The following is an 18,773-nucleotide window of genomic DNA, read 5'->3' on the forward strand; positions in this document are numbered from 1 at the left end:
GTGGACTGTGGTCCCCACCACGCGTACCCATTGGGTACAGAGGGTGCGTGGTGCGGCGCGATTGGTGGATTTGTGTTTCCCGTCCCCCGCCCGCTAGCAGTGGGGGTGAAAAGCGGCCCGACCTGCTTGGGGTGTAGTGGGCGGACCGCGCGGCTAGAGGTGTGAGGATCAGAGCTCCGGGGTGGGGGGGCGGAGGCGGCTCCTGCGGTCAAAAGAGACTTGAGACTCACCGGCCACGCGCCATGAGGGCCCTGTGGGTGCTGGGCCTCTGCTGCGTCCTGCTGACCTTCGGTGAGTGATCTTGGGGGACAGGACACCCCCCCTCCTCCAGCTCGGCCGCTTCTCGAAGGTTCTGGGGGCGTTGAACCAGGGATTGGGGATATTAGGGCCTGCGGTGGGCCGCACGGGCCATCGCCTTTCCTCGAAAGAGGCTCAGGGGATTACCTTTACTCTGTTCTTCCTCTGGAAAGAGAAGAAACTGAAGAGATCGATTTAAATCCCCTGCAAATCTAATAGTAGCGCGCACGGAGATCTCCGCCACCGGGGTGGGGCCTCTCTCTTGGCCTCCGGTTCCCCGGGAAGCATTGCGGATGCCCCTCCCGGAGGACCTTTGTCAGTCGCTGCAACCTTTGGCTGTCCGCTCCTGAGGACCCCTTCCCCCAGCCCTGCGACTCCCCGCGAGCGCGTTTGGCTTCTTGGTCTCCGGAGCGTGGGAGACCTTGGTTGGGCCTGCGGGATAGCAACGTCTGGGTGTTTGATTCAGTTTTGCTCCAGCTTGGGTCTTCCCCTTCTCAGCCCCCTAGGCCTAACTTCTGTTCCCCGAGCCAGAAGTTGCACAAATCCTGTTTGTATTCTCCCCATGATAAGAAAGGCCCAAGTTTTGGTTTGGTCAGTTGGAGGCCTTGTCTCGGCTGTGCGCAACACGTGTGGGTGTAGATGGGGCCTGGTATCGCTCTGCTAAACGTTACTTAAAAAGAATAAAGAATCGGAAGGACGCTGTTTAAGGGATGCCGCCTCCGTCTTTCAGAATCTACTGGAGAACCTCAGCATCTCGATTTAAATAAGAAATGTGCTGACTTCAGTAGATCCTTTCTTCCATCCCCTCCTCCCACATTTGCCCATTGGATTTTGCAACACCTACCCTTGCCCTGTTTGAGCATATTCTTTCTGCGAAGCAAAGGAAGCAAGCATGTTGAAGAGTTTTCCAATGTTAAATCTCTCTTCAGGGTCAGTTAGAGCTGACGATGAAGTCGATGTGGATGGTACAGTGGAAGAGGACCTGGGCAAAAGCAGAGAAGGCTCAAGGACAGATGATGAAGTAGTACAGAGGTCTGTTCATTTGAAACTACATAGATAAGCCCCATGAAGGTTGTGGGATCCAGTAGCTGCTTTTGTTTCTTCAAAGACCAGATTAAGTATAACATTCTGTATTTAAATTCTTGAAAATGTTGGAGGTATGGAATTATTTGCACATATGAGTATCTCCTCTAGGAGATATCTGCCTCTAGGAATAACTGATCAAAGAAATTGAATGAGGGGCTAAAGATGCAGCTCAGCACTTGTCTAGCATACTCTTGACCCTGGGTTCCATTCCCAGAACTGGGGGAAAATAAATGGAATGAATTCCTTTGAAAACTATTTTGATAACTATTGCAGAATACTATAATAAATTTTCTAACACCTTAGAAACTACCTGCATTTAGTTTTTTTATTTCTTACGTATTCTTAGTAATTTAAAAAATAATTTGTCATTTTTTTTTTTAAATTTTGGCCTTTCAGGACTTAGTGACAATTTTTCGAAGTCCTTATTGTGGACCATACATGAGTATGAGTTTACTTTTTAGTAAAGAAAGGTTGTGTTTATTTTTCTGGCAATTTTAAGCACTGAGAATACCCAGCTCAATATTAAAGGTGACTTACTGTGATAACTTAATAAGGATCTAGTATATTAAAGATATTTCATAAAAATTTATATTTTGCCCTTTCCATCTGCAAGACAATCTTCAGAGGCCATCTATGTTCTCATTACAGGCTATATTTTTAAAGAGAACTAAGTATTTGTTTATCTAACTGATTTTCTTAGAGAGGAAGAAGCTATCCAGTTGGATGGATTAAATGCATCACAAATAAGAGAACTTAGAGAGAAATCTGAAAAGTTTGCCTTCCAAGCTGAAGTTAACAGGATGATGAAACTTATCATCAATTCATTGTATAAAAATAAAGAGGTGAGCAACATTTGGTTAGGGTAGTCTTGTCTCTGTATGGTGGCATATTTATTTCCTTTAATAGTAAATAAAGTAAATATAAGTACTTGGTCATTCCAATTAAGTAGTTTGCAAAGTTGACCCAGTATGTACAAGAATTGCTACTGATATGTACTGGGGAGTGTTGGACATTTCCCCTTTCTTTTTCTTTCCCCTTCAGATGTGTTCATGGTCTGCTAAATAATTGAGTCTTAAGGGCAGTCACACAAACAAGCTTTGTGTGTTGCATATCTGAAAATCACTGGTAGGAGAATAAAGTTACTACTCTTTACCAGTTCAGGTATCTTATAGTTGCTGTCATCCTTTTACCAAGAAAATAAAACCATCCTGTACCATTAAAAAGTTTTAGCCCTTACAGAGTGCTTTTTCAAGGGTATAAAGGAGAAATAAAGTCTGTTTCACATGAAATTCAGCATCTTGCTATATCTTGAGGCTAATCTAAGTGTATTAAATTTGACTTCTCTTCAGATTTTCCTGCGAGAACTGATTTCCAATGCTTCTGATGCGTTGGATAAGATAAGGCTAATATCACTAACTGATGAAAATGCGCTTTCTGGAAATGAGGAACTAACAGTCAAAATTAAGGTAAGCATAGATAAACTTTGTTTTGAATCCTTAGAGAAAGGGAGTCCACATGGGTCAAGATAGACAACCTTAGGCTGCAGTGACAAGTAACGCCCTAATTTCAGTTGCTTACCTCAGGAGTCAGCAAACTAGCCAGTTGACCAAATCTGTCTTTGCAAATTTTTATAAATAAAGTTTTATTGGAATGTAACTGTATCCATTTGCTTTTTATCGATGACTGCTTTCGTCTACGCTGGCAGTAATCATTGTGATAGGGGTCTTATGACTTATAAAGGCTAATATAATTACCTGTCTGGTCCTTCACATGAAAAATTGGCTGACTTCTGGCTTAAATCATTCCACAGGCTACGCAGGCCTTTACTCTACCTCATCCTCCCACCAGGACTCAGGCTGATTGAGCAGCCATCTGGAGTGTAGCTGGTTGCCATGACACAGAGAGCTCAGAGGGTCACAGACCAATTAAAGGCTCATCCTGAAAGCTACACTAGCCTCCCACTGCAACTCATTGGCCAGAACTAATCATGTGGCCTCACCCATAAATAAATGGACGGAAATATAATCCTACCATGTTTCTGGAGACAGAACCAGGGGTATTTACTGAAGAATATTAATGATCACCACAAATTCCTGATATAGGAATCAATCAGGTTTAGAGTCAGAATCATTTTGTTTTCTATCAAAGAAATAAGCAAAAATGAAATTTTATTTTAAGTCAATCTCTGGCTTTTGACATTTAGACTAGTCTGTTATCTTTTTTATATTGGTGGCTCTGTGAAGGTACAGAGCTTTAAAATATTCTTGTAAAAAATGAAAAATGTTTCTGCTCCAAGACGTACCTTTCAAAATAAAAAAAAGGCCATAAAGTACTGTACAGAAGAAAATATGTTTGGTTTTCTATATTGTAATTAATGTGGCCCAAAGCTGGTAGTTTCTCCATGTGGAGCTCAGTATTTGCTTTGCATAATGGGAGTATTAAGGAGAGCAACTATCTGATTTTTTTTTTTTTTTTTTTTTCCTTGCTTTTAGTGTGACAAGGAGAAAAACCTACTACATGTCACAGACACTGGTGTTGGAATGACCAGAGAAGAGTTGGTTAAAAACCTTGGTACCATAGCCAAATCTGGGACAAGTGAATTTTTAAACAAAATGACTGAAGCACAAGAAGATAGCCAGTCAACTTCTGAATTGATTGGCCAGTTTGGTGTCGGTTTCTATTCTGCCTTCCTTGTAGCAGATAAGGTTATTGTCACATCGAAACATAACAATGATACCCAGCACATCTGGGAGTCTGACTCCAACGAATTTTCTGTAATTGCTGACCCTCGAGGAAACACTCTAGGCCGGGGAACAACAATTACGTGAGTATTACTATTTCCTAAAAAGAATTAATAATCATAGTGAGAATCTTGACTTTCCAGTTCTGGTTCTCTGGCAAAATGGTTTATTGTGGTCCCTAATTTCCTTGCTTATTAAATGAAGAATTTGAACCCTCATCATTTGAAGGTATATTTGAGGGTGTGAAAAGGGCTGAGAACATTGAGGAACTTGTCTAGAAAGGCCAAAGGAAACAGAAAGAGAAGGCAAGGAAATGACAAGGTCAAGATATTCCGCCTTACTGTATGACTTCCTCTTACATTTGACTGATAAAACAGATGCACCAGGCAGTTCAGTCATGTACTACTTCTGTTCCTGTTGCTGAATTAACTGCCACCGTACCATTCTGAGAGATTTGTGAGGATTAAATGAGATCATGAAATTCATATCTGGTATATGTTAACTGATGGAATTACTTTTGTTTTTCCTACTACATGGAGAGGTGTTATACATTTTTTTCCCCCTAAAGCTGCTTTTAGAAACTAAGCCTAAATTCCTTCCCCATTTTTTAAAAATCAGACTTCCCATTATAAGTCCCTTTCCCCTCAACATATAAATGTTCCAATATTTGTGGAAGGAGAAGAGAGCAGGTAGTGCCATGCCCCCTTATACTTCTGGCACCCACATTCTCCCTGGGGATTGGTTCTAGGACTCCCACGGATACTGAAATTCACAGGTGCTCAAGTCTATAAAATCACAAGTGTTTGCATGTGATTTACATACATTGTCCCATATTTAAACCATCTTTAGATTATTTATAATACCTAATATGATGTGAATGTGTATAAGTAGTTGTTCTTTATTGTTTAGGGAATAAGGCAAAAGTTGACATGTTCACAAATAACCCTCATAGGCCTAACTGCATGGAACAAGTCAGCAATAATGTAACATCTTTGTTTCCTGTGGGTTAATCTGCTGATGTGAAACCCATGGATATTAAAGACTGACAGTACTTACCCTTGCTTTACTTGACCTTCTGTCCACACCTTGGTCAAGCCCACCGTTTTGATTTTTAGCCACCTTTCCCTTTGAAATTAAACACTCTTGAGCATGTCATTTCTTGACTGCTTGTCTTTTTTAAAAATTTTCTTTGCTTATTTCTTAAATGTCGATAATTTCTTTAAGTTTCTGCCCTTTCCTCATTGTCTCTAGGTTCCTCATACAGTTTTTTCTAGTGCCCTGGCTTTAGATTCCCTTAAATCTATATTGTTAGTCTAGATGAAGAGTCAGCGAACTTCACTATAAAGAGCCAACTAGCAATTATTTACTACTTGTGGGCTATAAGGTCTGTCACAACTCTGCTGTTTGGGCTTAAAGATAATAATAGAAAATATATGAGGATGTGGCCCAGTACAGGTTTTTATGGGTGCCAGCTATAGCTTGCCAACCCCTTTCCTAGAGTTAGGCTCTGTGCTCATGTATCTTGTTGCCTTTAAAAAACACCTTAACTAAGTTGTCTAGCCATCAGCCTCTAGCTGTATCCAAAATGGAACTCCTTATCTATCCCATGTCACTAAGACCTAGGGACACAGGGACCTAGACACCTTTCAAAGCTGTCAGTGTCCTCTCTACTTGTTGGCAGTGACCACTAAACTATAATAAGCCTTCTGAGACAGGGATAACATGGATATACCATTTCCCCTACTTATTAGGAGCACAAACCTTAGTACGAGCTATCTGCTGTGTGTGGGAATATGTTGTGACTTGTGGTGGAGGGGAGCTTCGCAGAAGAGGCAGTGCTGTGGTTTTCAGTGTTGGAATTAAACTAACACTGCCCATCAAATGGTGGATATGTTCATATATTCACTGTCCATTATGGCCACCTCTAGACACGTAGCTATAACACGTAGCTACAAGTACCTGGAATGTGACAGTGCAACTATAGAACTGAATTTTAAACTTTATTTAAATAGTCACATATGACTATTTTTGGATAGTACAGATAGAACCAGTAATTCAGACTGGGAATCTAGCTCAGATCTAGAGGTCCTGGGTTCAGTCTCCAGTACTGCAAAAACAAAAATGAGAGAAACAATAATTCAGATTATTTGCTACTTTATAAGGAATCATGTTTTTATCAGGAATCATTTATAATAATTGTTTCTAGAAAAACAGTAAACCACAAAAATGCAAGTAATTCCATTTTCTCTAAAATGTTTCATTGATTTCTCACCTTGAGTAAAGAAACCTGAGAGCTGGGGATATATATAGCTCAGTTGGTAGAGTGCTTGCCTTGCATGCACAAGGCCCTGGGTTCGATCCCTAGCACCACCAAAAAATAAAAAAGAAAGAAAGAAAGAAACCCAACATACTCTGAAGGTTGGAAACACTTTCATTTTATGCTAAAATATTTACCACTTGAGGGAAGATTCAGGCTTATACTATACCCATAAGTCCTATTGGTGATGGAGAGTTCTTAACATGAATAACGGAGACATTTTGGATTATACAGAATTGTTGGATATTATTGTTACCAAGATACTTAGAAAAGTTTTTAATAAATCTTCTACATCTTGAATATGTCTAAGCAGTTTATTTTCCTTGTAGCCTCGTCTTAAAAGAAGAAGCATCTGATTACCTTGAATTGGATACAATTAAAAATCTCGTCAAAAAATATTCACAGTTTATAAACTTCCCTATTTATGTATGGAGCAGCAAGGTAAATCTATATCAGTAAAACTTTTATATTACCTTGTCACATATTTAAATGTTTAAAACGTAACCGTGAAGGTTAAACGTGGTTCTTTGAGTCGAGGATAGATACTAATGGGGTTTTCTTACTGAAGATCTATTTTGTTGAGCTATAATGTTACTTTTTATTTTATAAAATCAGAGTTCTTGAACACATGCGATTAACCATAATCGTACTTTCAGACTGAAACTGTTGAGGAACCCATGGAAGAAGAAGAAGCCACCAAAGAAGAAAAAGAAGAATCTGATGATGAAGCTGCAGTAGAAGAAGAAGACGAAGAGAAGAAACCAAAAACTAAGAAAGTAGGTCTGGTTCCTCCCCCTGCTTAAAATGTTCAGCCTACAAACCCATGTGTGTATAGGCCGATTTGAGAGAAGTTTCTGTTCTTAAAGCTCTCCTTTTTCCAGATGACCCAGGCTTTTTTTTTTTTTTTTTTTTTTTTTTTTTTTTTTTGCGGTGCTAGGGATCGAACCCAGAACTTTGTGCTTGCAAGGCAAGCGCTCTACTGACTGAGCTATCTCCCCAGCCCGCTTAAGTAACAAACATGGGTCATCTTTATGAAGAGAATTGCTGACTTCTCTTTATTGCGTAGAACTGGTGGCTTATGTATTCTGAATTTGAAATTCCTAAAAAGCTTTCTGCATCCTCTTGTCCTTTTATGTTGGGATTAACTTGAAAATTAAAAAGTACTTTTCTTGCTTATTCAGGTAACAGAGTAAGTACAGGTATGGGTGGTGGTAGTTGAGAAATACTTGGTATAAGATGTTGGCTGACTAGTTGACTGACTTTCTTTTTTGGTACTGCTGGGGAACAGACTTTGAGGGTCTTGCATGTGCTAGGCAAGCACTTCACCACTGAACCAGATCTCCAGCCCTCAGAAAACATTTTCAGAAAATGACATCTTAGCCTAGTTCATTGTTTTTATTTTGTTTATTTGTTTGTTTTTGATTCATGTGTGTGGGATGAGGGGGGATGATACTGGGGATTGAACCTGGAGATGCTTTACCACTAAACTACATCCCCACCCCTTTTTATTTCTTATGACAAGGTCTAAGGTCTAGTTAAGTTGTCTAATCTGGTCTCAAACTTACCATCCCCCTGCTTTAACACCCAGCAGTTAATTGACTTTTTATTAGTTACCATGTTAGCCAATTTCCTTTTTTATTAAATATTAGATAAACATTGAGAAAGAGGCTTTGCTTATAAATCTTTGGTCCAGTGACCAGGAACCATGGTGGATAAAAGGTATCCTCTGGTGCTTTATGTATTCTTTTGAAACTCATAGAAGTTATGGTTGCAACTAGGTTAACTTGACCGTGCTAAGAAAGACTAACCAAATACTGTTAACTTCAGGTTGAAAAAACAGTATGGGATTGGGAACTTATGAATGATATCAAACCAATATGGCAGCGACCATCAAAAGAAGTAGAAGAAGATGAATATAAAGCTTTCTACAAATCATTTTCAAAGGTAAAAATTATGTTAGAATTCCTTAGCTTTAGTTTATTAATAAGCAGACAAGACATCACCATATTAGTTCAGTTGAATATGGTAAATGACAGTGAATGAGGTGGTAAATCAAAAGTGTTTTAAAATTGTTTTATGATTAAACATAGTTTCCTTCTTAATCCTGTATATTTTATAATATTTTTAAAATTCTGTGGTGGGGTCTATAGGTTTCATTAGATTGACAATGGGTCTGTCCAAACCAGATTAAGAATCATTTCTGCATAGTTAGGCGTTTGATTTTTCATTGCAAAACCTGTAAAACATGAAATATGTTATGGAAGAGTTTTTCATATTAAATCTTTAAAGAGCTTGGTTACAACATCAGACGCCATCCATATATCTAGGAATAATTACTAAGTCTGTTTCCTTGCCTGTCTTTTTTTTTTTTTTTTAAACTGATTACTTATAATTCTTAAGACTCTAAAACTATGATTGATTTATGTTTGACTAGTTTGTTTTAATGTTTCTCTAAACAGCATTTTGAACAACTAATACAGTATGTTAAAGAATGTAGCAAGGACATATAAAACTTAATGTTCTGTATTTTTCTTTTCTCTATTCCATATCCTTAAGTTTTAACACTTAGTCTGATTTCATGATTTCCATTAACTTGAAAGCCCTAGAATGTGGGCTTCTGTGATTTAAAAATATTTAGAAGCCACATTTAAAAATCAGGACAGGTGAAATCAATTTTAACATACCCAGAACAGTAGTATTTCAGCATGTAAGCAATATAAAAAATTAAATATTTTACATTCTTTTTTTCTTTTAATTTGTCTTTAAAATGTATTTAACAATTCATACTACCCAATGATCTATAACTGACTATGGGTTTAGTAATGGATGAAGCAGACCCAGAGAATTTCTGTCTATTGGTATTTATATCCCTCTTATATGCACTGCTGGAGACCAGATTTCATGGAGGAAATCTATCCTTGTAGTTTCCATAGATGAGCAGTGCATTCATGCAGTGGTGTGTATGATTCTGTCATTTAGACTGGGTGCTGCTTTTCCTTCCCTGCTGTCTCACACGTATGGAACTTATTATTATCCTTCCATGAATTGAGTAGATAACAGTGATGTTATGGCATCAAAACAAACTAAGGAAGCAAGTAAGAATTACTTCCTTGGTCATTTCTTTCCTTGGCACCCCTATGCCTCCCTGCCACCTCTAATAAGGGACCTGTTTTTTTAGTTAAATGCTTGAGACGTGTAATAAATTGCTTAGCCTTTGCACTCCTTTTTGCTGTACCTCTTGAATGACTAAGTTCCAACCTTCCTTAGGAAAGTGATGACCCCATGGCTTATATCCACTTCACTGCTGAAGGGGAAGTTACCTTCAAATCAATTTTATTTGTACCCACATCTGCTCCACGTGGTCTGTTTGATGAATATGGATCAAAGAAGAGCGATTACATTAAGGTGGGTCTTTAGTGTAGTTTAACCTGAGTTTAAAATTCAAAGGTGTAATTTCCAGAAAGTAACTCTTCTCTGCTCTCTCCTTAGCTGTATGTGCGCCGCGTGTTCATCACAGATGACTTCCATGATATGATGCCTAAGTACCTTAATTTTGTCAAGGGTGTTGTGAGTATCTGAAGATTGGGGGCAGGGGACATTGGAGTGGGAGTGTCTCATAGTGTTGTATTTTTCATTTTCTGCTGTTTTGGGGAGTGTTTGTTGTTTTGGTTTGGCTTTGTTTTATTCCAGTGTCAGCATTTTTGTTTTTTGTTTTTAACTGCTCACTGAACTTTGTTTTGCCATCTGCAGGTGGACTCAGATGATCTCCCCTTGAATGTTTCCCGTGAGACTCTTCAGCAACATAAACTGCTTAAGGTAAGGGTCCTGGGAAGAGAATGATCACTTTGCTCTTTGGGTCTGTCAGAAGACAGACTCCATTACAGAAGCAAACAGATTTTGAATCTAATTCTTTCTTCCCAACATTAAGATTTCAGACAAATGGAAAAGTTTGATAAAAATTGTGCAGTGAACATCTGTATGTACCCACTGCCTTATTAACAAACTTATCATAATAGATTTTATCACACAGTCACTCACTTATCAAACCTTTCATTAAACCTTTTCCCCTAATACCTTCATAATTAGAAGACTTTGTAGTTTTTTATTTGAAAGTATTTGAAAGTAGCCCATTTATTCACTTTGTTTAGATTTTTAAAAGAATTTCAGTGAGCCAATTGTACCTCAGGAGGCTAAGGCAGGAGGATCTCGAGTTCAAGGCCAGCCTTAGCAACTTAGCAAGACCCTCTCTCAAAATAAAAAATAGAAGGGATTGGGGATATAGCTCAGTGGTAAAGTGCCCCTGGGCTCAATTCCCAATCCAGAAAAAAAAAATATCAGTTCTAAAATTAGAATATCAGCATTTAAAGCACAATGCAGTTTGCATGGTGGCACACACCTGTAGCCCCATTGATTTGGAAGTCTGGGGCAGGAGTATTAGAAGTTCAGGGCCAGCCTCAGCAACTTAGCAAGGCCCTAAGCAACCTAGTGAGACCCTGTCTCAAAATGAAAAGCTGAGGATGTGGCCTGAGCTTCCTTGGGTTTGATTCCTGGTACAAAAAAAAAAAAAAAAAAAGTAGAAATAAAATCACAATATGATTATTTACACTGAGCCTAAGTTCAGCTCAATCTGACAGTACAAGTGTTTCTCCATTCCCCACCCCTGGATCAACAGTAGTGATGGTTCCTGTCTTTGTATCTTTCACCACTGCTCCCCTGGACCCTTACAGTCTCAAATATTGGAGATGGACTCTTCTAACCTTTTATCCTCGAATTTTGCTTAGGTAATTAGGAAGAAGCTTGTCCGTAAAACTCTGGACATGATCAAGAAGATTGCCGATGAGAAATACAATGATACTTTTTGGAAAGAATTTGGTACCAACATCAAGCTTGGTGTGATTGAAGACCACTCCAATCGAACCCGTCTTGCTAAACTTCTTAGATTCCAGTCTTCTCATCATCCAACTGACATTACTAGTCTAGACCAGTATGTGGAAAGAATGAAGGAGAAACAGGACAAAATCTACTTCATGGCTGGGTCCAGCAGAAAAGAGGTGAGATGAAATACAGCCCTCAGGGGTCCTGGTAGGGAACTGGGGATTTAGAGCCAACTCTTGAGGGGGAAAAAAGAGGACAAATTAATTTTGTGATTGTAGTAGTTCTGAAGACTGGTCTGTCACTGACAAGACAATCACTTCTTAATCACCTTTCAGATGACACTGTACATGCTGTATAAGTATGACTAATAGGATAGACAATTATGCCAAGACCAGACTTGGAAGATTCTCATTAATTCCCTTAATTTTGTAGGCCGAGTCTTCTCCATTTGTTGAGCGACTTCTGAAAAAGGGCTATGAAGTCATTTACCTCACAGAACCTGTGGATGAATATTGCATTCAAGCCCTTCCTGAATTTGACGGAAAGAGGTTTCAGAATGTTGCCAAGGAAGGAGTGAAATTTGATGAAAGTGAGAAAACTAAGGAGAGTCGAGAAGCAACTGAGAAGGAATTTGAGCCTCTGCTCAACTGGATGAAAGATAAAGCCCTTAAGGACAAGGTATTCTGGAAATTATAAATTGAAACTTTTAGCACCCAATGTTTAAGAAATAAATTATTTTATATATATATATATATATATTTTTTTTTTTTTTTTTTTTTTTTTTTTTTTTTTTTCTTTTTTGGTACCAGGATTGAACTCGGGGGCGCTCAACCACTGAGCCACATCCCCAGTCCTAATTTGTATTTTATTTAGAGACAAGGTCTGAGTTGCTTAACTCCTCAACTCCTCAGCTCCTCGCCATTGCTGAGGATGGCTTTGAGCTCTCGATCTCCTATCTCAACCTCCCAAGCTTCTGGGGTAACTGCTGTGTTCCACCATACCTGGCTATAAATTATTAAATTCTTGGGAGGAAGATCTTAAAACTTTTTTTGGTAGTTTAATATTGCTATTATAATAACAAGTTTTACGAGTTAAATTTTATATGCTTTAAAAGCTGGTGTTGCCAGAGCAGGCACAGTAGCACACACTTCTAATACCTACTCAGACTGAGGGAGAAGGATCACAAGTTCAAGTCCTGCCTGGGCAACTGAGCGAGACCCCATCTGAAATAAAAACAAAAAAAGAACTGGGAATGTAACTCAGTGGTAGAGCCTCCTTAGGTTCAATCCTTTGTAAAGCATTGGGGCAGGGGAGGTTTGGTGTTTGAAGTATTTCTGACTGAAAAATTCTCATTATTAAATAATAGCATCTGTGAAGATTTCCTAATACTGAATGAATTTTTTATGATCTGCCACTGTTCATGATTTTAATTAACAGTCCCTTTTTTTAAGTACCAGGGATTGAACTCAGGGGCACGTGACCTCTGAGCCACACCCCCAACCCTATTTTGTATCTTAGAGTCAGGGTCTCACTGAGTTGCTTAGCTCCTCAGTTTTGCTTAGGCTGGCTTTGAACTCATGATCCTTGTGCCTTGCTTAAATGGCAGAGTTTTAGGTAGCTGAAATACAATTTCTGAGTGCCCATACCTGTTCATGGGCATCCATCTAACTTTTGGTTTCTCACCCTAAGATCGAAAAGGCTGTGGTGTCACAGCGCCTGACGGAGTCTCCGTGCGCTCTTGTGGCCAGCCAGTACGGGTGGTCTGGAAACATGGAGAGGATCATGAAAGCACAGGCATACCAAACGGGCAAGGACATCTCTACCAAGTAAGCACCCTGGGGAGGGAGAGCCCTGCCAGCTGCTGGCTCTTGTCCAGATGCCTGCTTCTGTGCACAGCCTAATGTCCACCAGTCTGTGTATTAGAGAGAGAGGTTTCCAAAGGATTCCACCTACTTAGATAAAGAAAAGGTCTTTAACTCATGTGTTGGTTTCATAATATTTTACATGCAAATGGAGATTCTCTTAATCTGTTCTACATATTTTTACTTTTAGGTTATGTGATTAATGCCATAATTAGCATGACAGCTCATCAACATATAACATTTATACTACAAAATACTGTCTTGTTTATGTCTTCTGATTTACCTATAAATTCCAAGTGGAGAACATCATTGTTTTATGTCTAATTATAACTTGTAATAGCCAGTTAAGACATGTCTATCAATTTCAGTAAATGTTTAACAGAAAGTTGCCTACCATTCAGTAAACATTTGAGCACTTACTGTGTCTGTGTACATAAATCAGAAGTAGACAGATTTCCTGTCTTTGAGACATTGAGACTAGTCAGGATGATGAATAAGACCCACCCCAGGTCCTATGTAGGTAACAGTTGTACCAGGGTAGAGATGGACATGGTTCTTCCCTGTGCTCAATTGGTTTTGGACCCCAATTGGTGAAGGCATTGTAGAGAAAGTGTCGCTTGAGTGGCATCCAGCACTTGGAGAGGCAGGGCTTCAATTACGGTAGTAAGAATAAGGGAATGTGCAAGACATTAAATCATTACTCACTCAGCACTGCTTTAGGTACTTGAGACACTTCAATAAACATAAAAGTTGCCTTTTATTTCACTTTTTCTAACCATGCACACCTGCCTTTTAAAGAGGGAGTAATATAAGTACATCTTGATTTTTTTCCAAGAGTTATTCTCTATAATTATCAAGGGTAGAGTAAAGGAAATATATGAACCCTAAAAATTGATGTTTTGTTAATGTTCATTTTTTTCCCTTAATAGTTACTATGCCAGTCAGAAAAAAACATTTGAAATTAACCCCAGACATCCACTGATCAGAGACATGCTTCGGCGAATTAAGGTAAGTAACGTTATACCAATTCTCTTAATTGTCTTTTAAATTTGAAAACATTAATCAAGTGTATCTTCTCCAATCTCAGGAAGATGAAGATGACAAAACAGTCTTGGATCTTGCTGTGGTGTTGTTTGAAACGGCAACTCTTCGGTCCGGATACCTTCTGCCAGACACTAAAGCATACGGAGATAGAATAGAAAGAATGCTTCGCCTCAGTTTAAACATTGACCCTGACGCAAAGGTGTGTATCCCCAACCGTCCCACATAGGTTGGTTGTATTTTGTTGTTTTTGTTTTGTTTTTGCATGATTGAGAGAGCTTTGAGAAGTTTACCAAATTTCTACTTTTTGAACTAGTATATTTTTTTGAAACAATTGACTTTGAAGTCCCCATAGCATAGTTCAGGCATTATGTTATGAATGAATGTAAAGCCCCTCTTTTATATTCTCTTTCCTTTTTGTCCCCCACCCCCATCTTGACTGTTAACTCTGGTTAGGGGATTTACTCTGTAGTTCCGAATAAATAGGAGTGACATCCATGATGATCTTGGACAGTTAAGCAAAATGAAACTAGATCCAAGGCATTAATGGGCTCACTATTGTCCTTAGGTGGAAGAAGAACCAGAAGAAGAGCCTGAAGACACAGCCGAAGACACAGCTGAAGACACAGAGCAGGATGAAGACGAGGAAGAACTGGATGCAGGAACAGAAGAAGAACAAGAAACAGCAGAGGTACGTCAGCAGGAGTCGGGTCTGTACCTTCAGCTCTTCCTGAGTTTCAGTTGAGACAGTTAGGACTGTGACTTAAGAATTGACTAGACCAAGAGTCTTAACAGAATTCTGCTTAGAAATAACTGACAGCGATATCAAATTGAAGGTCTGGAGCAAATTAAGAATGTCCTCACCTTCTTTATTTTTCTAGCCATTCTTGAGGCATTTTTAAATAGATAAACCTTCTGTAAACTGGAGATTTTGCTAGCTTTTAACATCTTGTTTTTGTTTTCACAGAAATCTACAGCCGAAAAAGACGAATTGTAAATTATACTCTCACCATTGGATCCTGTGTGGAGTGGGAATGTGAAATTTAAGTCATTTTTTTGGGGGTGGGGAGAGACTTGTTTTGGATGCTTCCCAGCCCCCTTCTCCCCTGCACTGTAAAATGTTGGGATTGTGGGTCACAGGAAGAAGTGGGTTTTTTAGTTGAATTTTTTTTAACATTCCTCATGAATGTAAATTTGTACTATTTAACTGACTATTCTTGGTGTAAAATCTTGTCATGTGTATAAAAATAAAAAATCCAAATACCGTTTTGCCTGTATTTTCATAGTGCATACACAGAATTACCTTACCTTATACTTGGGTTTTGGGTTGTTTGTTGTTTGGTTTTTGTTTGTTTGGTACTGGGGATTAAACCCATGCCCTCCCTAAGTTGCTGAGGCTGGCCTCAAACTTGAAATTCTCCTGCCTCCCATCTCCCAAGTCAGTGAGATCATGGGCATGCACCACCAGCCTGGCTAAGTGACCTTTTTAAAAATATGCCCATGCCCTTCCTTTCTTATAAGAAATAGAAGGGCAGCTCAGTCATAGAGGAACATGGCATAATTAGGATATAGTTTCCTTGTAATGTTTATTTTCACTGTAAATTACCAATTTTTAATGTTATACTCAAAGTCAAAGTCATCAGATTGTACTGAGTGACATCTGATCCCTACATTTTCAAATTCTGGATTGTCACTACTTCCACAGGAAGTAGCATCATATTGCCTTAGTTCTTGGTAAAAGTAAACAATTGCCACAAACCTTACACAATTTAATTTGGCCTAATCTAATTACCACATAGGTGGCAACTGGTCTGTTGGCCTCTTTAATTAAAAAGAGCTTTATTAAGGAATAAGCTAGACAGCTTCCTTTGTTTTCTGGCATTGAAACTCAGGCCTGCATGTGTTAGGCAGTCTACTTTAGTACTCAGCTATACCTCTGCCTGACTTTTTTTTTTTTTTTTTTTTTGAAAAATTGTTATTTATTTAACAGAAAACTTCTGAATTAATATAAAGAAATGACAATAACTTGTATACACACTAATTCAAAACATTTTCACTAAGCACCGAGTAGAACAGTTCCCTATCTTTTCACCAAAAACACCTTTATCATTGAAAGACTGCTTCAAACTTAGTTTATTTAGGATTTTAATCAAGAAACCTAAAGCTGCCAATCAGAGCTTCTAATTAGCATAAGATGACCAGGTTAAACCCTTATGAGTAAAAAATAACTTTTAAGTTTCCACCTATACATTCCAATCAAGGGAATATGCTAGCCTCAGGCTGATCAACATAGGTCACAGGTCCACAAAACAAATATCATCCTTAAAGTGCACAAACAAAATGAGTAATATATATATACACACATACATATACACAAAGAGAAAACAAAGTATTATGTAAAATACATGTTGTGTATATTCAGCGCCTAATAGGAGTAATGCCTACTTCCCATGAGCATACAATGCAGCAAGGGGCACAGAAACAAATACCATACCCTAACCCACAAGGCAGTGGAAGGAATGAAAGTCCTGTGCCTTGGAATGGAGTGGAGGCTTCTCAACCAGGTGGCACCCAGGCCAGACCAGGAACAAGAGTGGATATCAAAGCGTGTGGGGAAGGATCTTCCTTGTCAGAGAGGACAAAAGAGCCACAGACCTACTGACTACTCAGAAGACAGTGGAGTGTCTGTACTGGCTGAAGGGATGTAATCTAAGAAAAGATACAACAGAGAACAGAAAACCTCCTCCAACACGGGGCAAATACCCTCCCCAGAGGAGTCACAAGCTCTCTATGGAGGTGAAGGAGCCGAGGATCACTCTGCAGTTCACCTCTGCCCCAAGGCCCTAGTCCCTGGCAATCAAATTCATGAGCAAGACTCTTCCTTCATGTAAACTGACTTTTCTTCACCAAAAAGTAAAACAAAAACACAAGCAAACAACACAAAATTCAGAAGAAAAAGAATCAGACCAAGCTTTGACCCCTCGTACTTCACCTGTGTCCCAGCTGTCCTGCTAGAGACTGGGTCTGCTTGTTACTCATGCTGGTTAACTACTGCAAGGCATCTAGCATATCATGCTCCTAGTATAGCTCCCCATCAAACAGGCAACACCACACAACACAAACTCACCTAACAAAAGGCAGCATCAAATTAAGGATCTACTGTGATATTACTACACCAACGGCATATTTTAACCCTTTTTCTGACCATTTACAAAAAAATTTACAAAATATCTGCGCTACTATGGAAGCATTACAAACGCTGCATTAGATTCCTCTTCTTGAGGTAGTTCAAAGTCTTGAGACAGCAAATTTACATTTTTCTCTACTATCATGAATGGGTAGTAAATGTTAAAGGACTAAAACCAAACTCCTTCTCCCCTGATTCTGGAGTATTGTAATTTTCCCCCTCAGATAATAACAAACTAACAACTGGAAAAAAGTATATAAAAGTCATATAAAAATTTTAAAAACAAGCAAAAAAACAAGAAAGAATCTATGTCATCAAACTAAGTCTAAACTTTGCTACAAACAAAACCAAATCTCACTTGGTTCACCAAGCCATAAGCATTTTATAAACTAATCAAGTAATTAACAGTTCACAAAAATCAGGGAAATTTTTAGGTGGAAACAAAATTAACACCAACTCATCCCCTGGCAAATAATTCTTCTAAAATGTCACATCCACACTGAGAGGTTTGGTGAAACTGTCTTCAAGAGGCTACCTTGTAGGCCAGACTCCTCTCAGGTCTGCTTCAGAGGCGCAGGGATATTGGCAGAAGCCTGCTCCAGGTAGGCCAAGGAGCCCTGAGGGACTTCGGCTGGCTTTTTGTGCTGCACATTGATGTCCTCCAGCACCTGCTGCCAATGCCTTAGCTTTGTCAAATGCTTTTGCACCAGCGCATCTTTCCGCTGCAATTCATTCCTTAGTTCTGAGACATCCTCTTTGATAACTTGCTCTGGTTTCTGGACAGACAACTGCAATCTTTTCTGTAGAAAGAAGCATTCTGTCTGTCTTGCAATGTCTAGAAACTTCTGGATACACTGATCAACACCAGTTCGAATTTCTTCCTGATCGGTTCCATTGACATAATCCTGACTCACGAGAGAAGCAAAGCAAGCCTCGAATGACGACTCCAACTCGTCCACCAAGGTGCTGCTAGAAGTTCTCGGCGCGCCAGGCGCTGCGTGGAGAAGGGAAGCCTGGCCCGGGAGTCCCGGCGGGGGTGGCAGCGGCCCCGGAGGCTGCCCGGAGAACATACCGCCCAGCGGAGCCGCCATGTTTGGGATGGCGGGCCGCCCTGACTTTTCATTTTTAACACCACCCATTCATTCTCCAGGAGGCACTGAGATAGAGTTTAGTACACCCAATGTTAAGGAGCACCCTTGGATCAACAGGAGGGAAAGGACATAATAGGTGCAGCTTTGTACAAGGCCACTCGAACTGAGACAATCTAGTGTTGCAGGATTTCCCGGTGACCCCAAAGATCCATGGCATGTAGCAACTTGCTCATTGGTTAGGAAGTAAGCAAAGGAAGAATTCTGAAAAATAGAAAT

The 18,773-nt window shown here is 39.4% G+C and overlaps 2 protein-coding genes across 2 annotated transcripts; one reads left to right on the top strand and one right to left on the bottom strand.

Moving 5' to 3' along the window:
• The first annotated feature begins 127 nt into the window (after positions 1-127).
• Hsp90b1 (heat shock protein 90 beta family member 1) lies at positions 128-15,484 on the top strand. The gene is made up of 18 exons (XM_047549541.1): positions 128-291; positions 1,227-1,329; positions 2,084-2,225; positions 2,733-2,849; positions 3,876-4,207; positions 6,771-6,882; positions 7,098-7,217; positions 8,269-8,385; positions 9,709-9,846; positions 9,931-10,008; positions 10,192-10,257; positions 11,223-11,492; positions 11,749-11,994; positions 13,006-13,142; positions 14,108-14,186; positions 14,266-14,421; positions 14,788-14,910; positions 15,187-15,484. The coding sequence occupies exons 1-18, from the start codon at positions 243-245 to the stop codon at positions 15,214-15,216; spliced, it is 2,415 nt and encodes an 804-aa protein (XP_047405497.1). The 5' UTR covers positions 128-242; the 3' UTR covers positions 15,217-15,484.
• A 713-nt stretch (positions 15,485-16,197) lies between these two features.
• On the bottom strand, positions 16,198-18,545 carry LOC124983704 (mediator of RNA polymerase II transcription subunit 28-like). Its single transcript, XM_047551184.1, has one exon. The coding sequence runs from the start codon at positions 18,543-18,545 to the stop codon at positions 17,961-17,963; it is 585 nt and encodes a 194-aa protein (XP_047407140.1). The 3' UTR covers positions 16,198-17,960.
• Positions 18,546-18,773: the final 228 nt, after the last annotated feature.

The sequence above is a fragment of the Sciurus carolinensis genome, chromosome 4 (assembly GCF_902686445.1).
Source record: "Sciurus carolinensis chromosome 4, mSciCar1.2, whole genome shotgun sequence".
Lineage (NCBI taxonomy): Eukaryota > Metazoa > Chordata > Mammalia > Rodentia > Sciuridae > Sciurus > Sciurus carolinensis.

Coding starts and splice junctions, on each gene's coding strand:
- Hsp90b1 (XM_047549541.1), top strand. CDS start 243: ATGAGGGCCCTGTGGGTGCTGGGCCTCTGCTGCGTCCTGCTGACCTTC. Junction 2,850..3,875: donor AACTAACAGTCAAAATTAAG/GTAAGCATAGAT, acceptor CCTTGCTTTTAG/TGTGACAAGGAGAAAAACCT. Junction 9,847..9,930: donor AGAAGAGCGATTACATTAAG/GTGGGTCTTTAG, acceptor CTCTCTCCTTAG/CTGTATGTGCGCCGCGTGTT.
- LOC124983704 (XM_047551184.1), bottom strand. CDS start 18,545: ATGGGTGGTGTTAAAAATGAAAAGTCAGGGCGGCCCGCCATCCCAAAC.